Source organism: Odontomachus brunneus, unplaced genomic scaffold (assembly GCF_010583005.1).
Source record: "Odontomachus brunneus isolate Ranch 3 - 2012 unplaced genomic scaffold, Obru_v1 Obru_scaffold_148, whole genome shotgun sequence".
NCBI lineage: Eukaryota > Metazoa > Arthropoda > Insecta > Hymenoptera > Formicidae > Odontomachus > Odontomachus brunneus.
The window spans coordinates 619155-622268 of NW_022639598.1; the positions used below are offsets into that span (position 1 = coordinate 619155).

Genomic DNA, 3114 nt, shown 5'->3' on the forward strand with positions numbered 1-3114 from the left:
TCTCTCTCTCTCTCTCTCTCTCTCTCTCTCTCTCTCTCTCTCTCTCTCTCTCTCTCTCTCTCTCTGTAAAGAAATACTGAGCCAAAATTTGTCCAAGAATCTATCTAAGGTCTTACTTACGGGACGCTTTACATACTCTGTAACAGAAAGTACAATAGTATTATCTTTAAAGAATCAGACTTCTCTCTTTCAAAGTCCCTCGATTCACAACGATAATTTAATTCTACAAATTTTACATAAAACGTCTCGCGCAATTCGCAGCCACAATTTTAACGTGTGGATTCTTTAAATAATCGCAAAATTGCCTCTTTGTTAGCAAAAATAGCTGGAGCAACCATCATAACAATTTTGAAATTTTCAATATTTTATATTCTCGCACGTGATAAATTACAAATTGGAGCTCTATAAAAGCAAAATTCATATGAAATTAATCGAAAAGCATACATAATTTCGCTAATCATTTTGAAACTCAGTTCGCGAAGAGTTCTTTTACAAAATTATTCATAACGCGAAAAGCATGGATATATCTCGACATTTTCGTTCAGGAAAAATCTACCCCCGGATTAATTGCGAATCCGCTATCTAAATTAAGATTGCGAGCTCGCGAGACATCCAATATATCCGACACGAGTTCCTTCGAGTATCGACATCGTGTTGTCCGGGGCGCGCGCTACTGTCATGATAACATCTGGTGTAGTTCCCTTGTGTCAGTGTGTAATGAGGAAAAACACCGATTGAAACGGCGCCTATCGATATTGCCCGATGTGGCACGGAATTACGCGCGTTATTGTTAATTACGGCGACGCGATGCGGACAAGCCTAAGTGGAAGTCCGTGTTCCTCGTAGGCTTGTAGGCGCGCGCGCGCGAGCGCAGCGATTTCGATATCGATCGAAAATACGATAGCAATTCCGCACGCGTGACATATACCCGATATGAGATTACGCTATATGCCTTACAATTAGTCAGAAGAGGGACGACAGCGACCCGATTAAGCGTTTCACGATGGTATCGAGTGGAGCAACTCAACCGCGTTGCGACACGAGAGAGCAACCTGTGATCTACCGTGCGATCATTTTGTTATAACGAAAGGGTCATTATATAAAAGACACTCGTGCGCGAGCCGGTTGTTGTGTTGCACGATATATTGCATATACGCGATATTTTACTGACGCCTTCCTGTTCCGATTTGAGCATTTCTGACTGTGTCGTACGTTCAAAAACATATTCGTCGCGCCATCGTGACTTAAGATGGAAATCTCGCGATTTGGCAGACGCACTTGCAGTTTGTTCGCAATTGTGATTTGCTTTTCTTCTTCGAAATTATCCTCAATAACGTATTTTATTGGTAATTGCTTTAACCCTTTCGGGACTATTTTATGTATGATGGTTGGGACAGTGGTCCCCAAAGGGTTAAAGCAAATTCATCGCAAATTTTAGAACTTATTATCATGTACTCAGAAAGAAAAGAATTTATTCTCTTTACAAGTATATTATAAAGCTTGAAGGAAAAACGGTTCGATTTTATGTGATAAGTAGAGTTTTGTTTTAATTTAATATTCTTGAAGATACTAAAACTTACTGGAATTCAGAATGCAGTTTGCTACAAATTTGATGCTCATGTGACGGGCTCGTCATAGATTCGCGGATATGTATACTTATGAAATATTTGAAACACGTAATATTTGCATATGATATAGACTTTTGTTCTGCGTATATAGAAAGTCGCACGTATGATCATGCGACAAATAATATGGGTTATATGAAATTAAATGAAGCGATAAAGAGGTAATTTTCGAACTTCAACACGATGTACTGTGCAAAAATCGGCACTGGAAGTTATCGGTGATTCCGAATGTACAGGAAGCTGCATGATAATAGCGTTTGATAAAGGATCTCGTCGTATAAATATCTTCTTTTAGACATTCTTCGTCGTTTAGATAAAGGATACATTGGTAAATCACTCGAAGAGAATATTGTTATTTCTCATGAAGTGTTAGGCTTCGTCTACATTATGCGGAGTAAGCTTAGAGTAAGAAATAAAAATAATTGATTTCGTTTTTGTTTATACTCCAGTTCCCTTACGCCGAAAGTTTTTCTGTTAAATAAATATTACCGATTGTAAGAGAGCTAAAGTTTAGATATATACACGGAGAAAAATAATTTGCTGGCAAATTATTTTTGCCCAGCAAAATCTGCTGGTCTAGCAAAATCTTTTCGTTATTATATGGAAAGCAAAAAGATTTACTAATCACTATTTGCTGGATATAATTTGCTGAATCTACAAATTATTTTGCTATAAGAACCATGATGGATTTATATAAGCAGTTGCAGTTTTGCTCCGATAGCAAATAAATTTGCTAAGGATATATTATTTTGCATCAATAGCAAATTAACGTGATTCTTAGGACAAATACACTCAACACATTTTTTCTATCCTGGCAACGAAAGTACTTTTGCTCTGATAACGAATAATTTGTAAAATTAGTTACGTTAACTAAATTTTTTTTATGTCACTACGAATATGCAGTAGTAAAGATTTCGCTAAAAGAGCAAAATTATTTTTCTCCGTGTATATGAGTGAAATAAATTAGTTTTATTTCTTATTTTTTTAACATTTTTTAGTTTTACTTATCAGTTTTGGTTTTTTGTTTTATTTCCTACTCTTTTCATATACTAAACTTTTCATACACTAAACTTCACGTATTGTAGACGAAGCTTTAGGCTAACCTATATGACGACGAAAGTAAGCAGCACGCGTCGCTTCCTTAACGACATTCGAAAAAGCTATCTTTACCGACCGCGATACGCTAGAAATTAAAGACGGGTGGGAATACTCGCAGGATAACGCGAAACGATGATAAAAACGGAAACGAGGGAATCAAACGCTATTATTGCCTTCCGCAAAAAATAGACACAAATCTAGGTGAATCAGAACGAATCGATTTCCACGAAATCGAACAAATTCCCGTGAAACTTTTCCGATTTGTTCGAATTCTTCGCCGCAACTCGTACAAACAACTCGTTCGTTGTCTACGTGTGAAAAGAAATAATTCGCGACCGCCGTCGACTTAAAAAACGCCGCTTTGTACGAAGTTATGGTAAAAGTGAGGGGG

General features: G+C 37.1%; 1 protein-coding gene across 1 annotated transcript in view; it reads right to left on the minus strand.

Moving 5' to 3' along the window:
- Positions 1–3114, minus strand: part of LOC116850547 — a 47203-nt gene that overhangs the window by 8292 nt on the left and 35797 nt on the right. Inside the window, exon 6 of the mRNA XM_032828958.1 lies at positions 944–1052. Coding sequence (XP_032684849.1) covers positions 944–1052 — 109 coding nt within the window. The remainder of the gene's footprint in view (positions 1–943; positions 1053–3114) is intronic.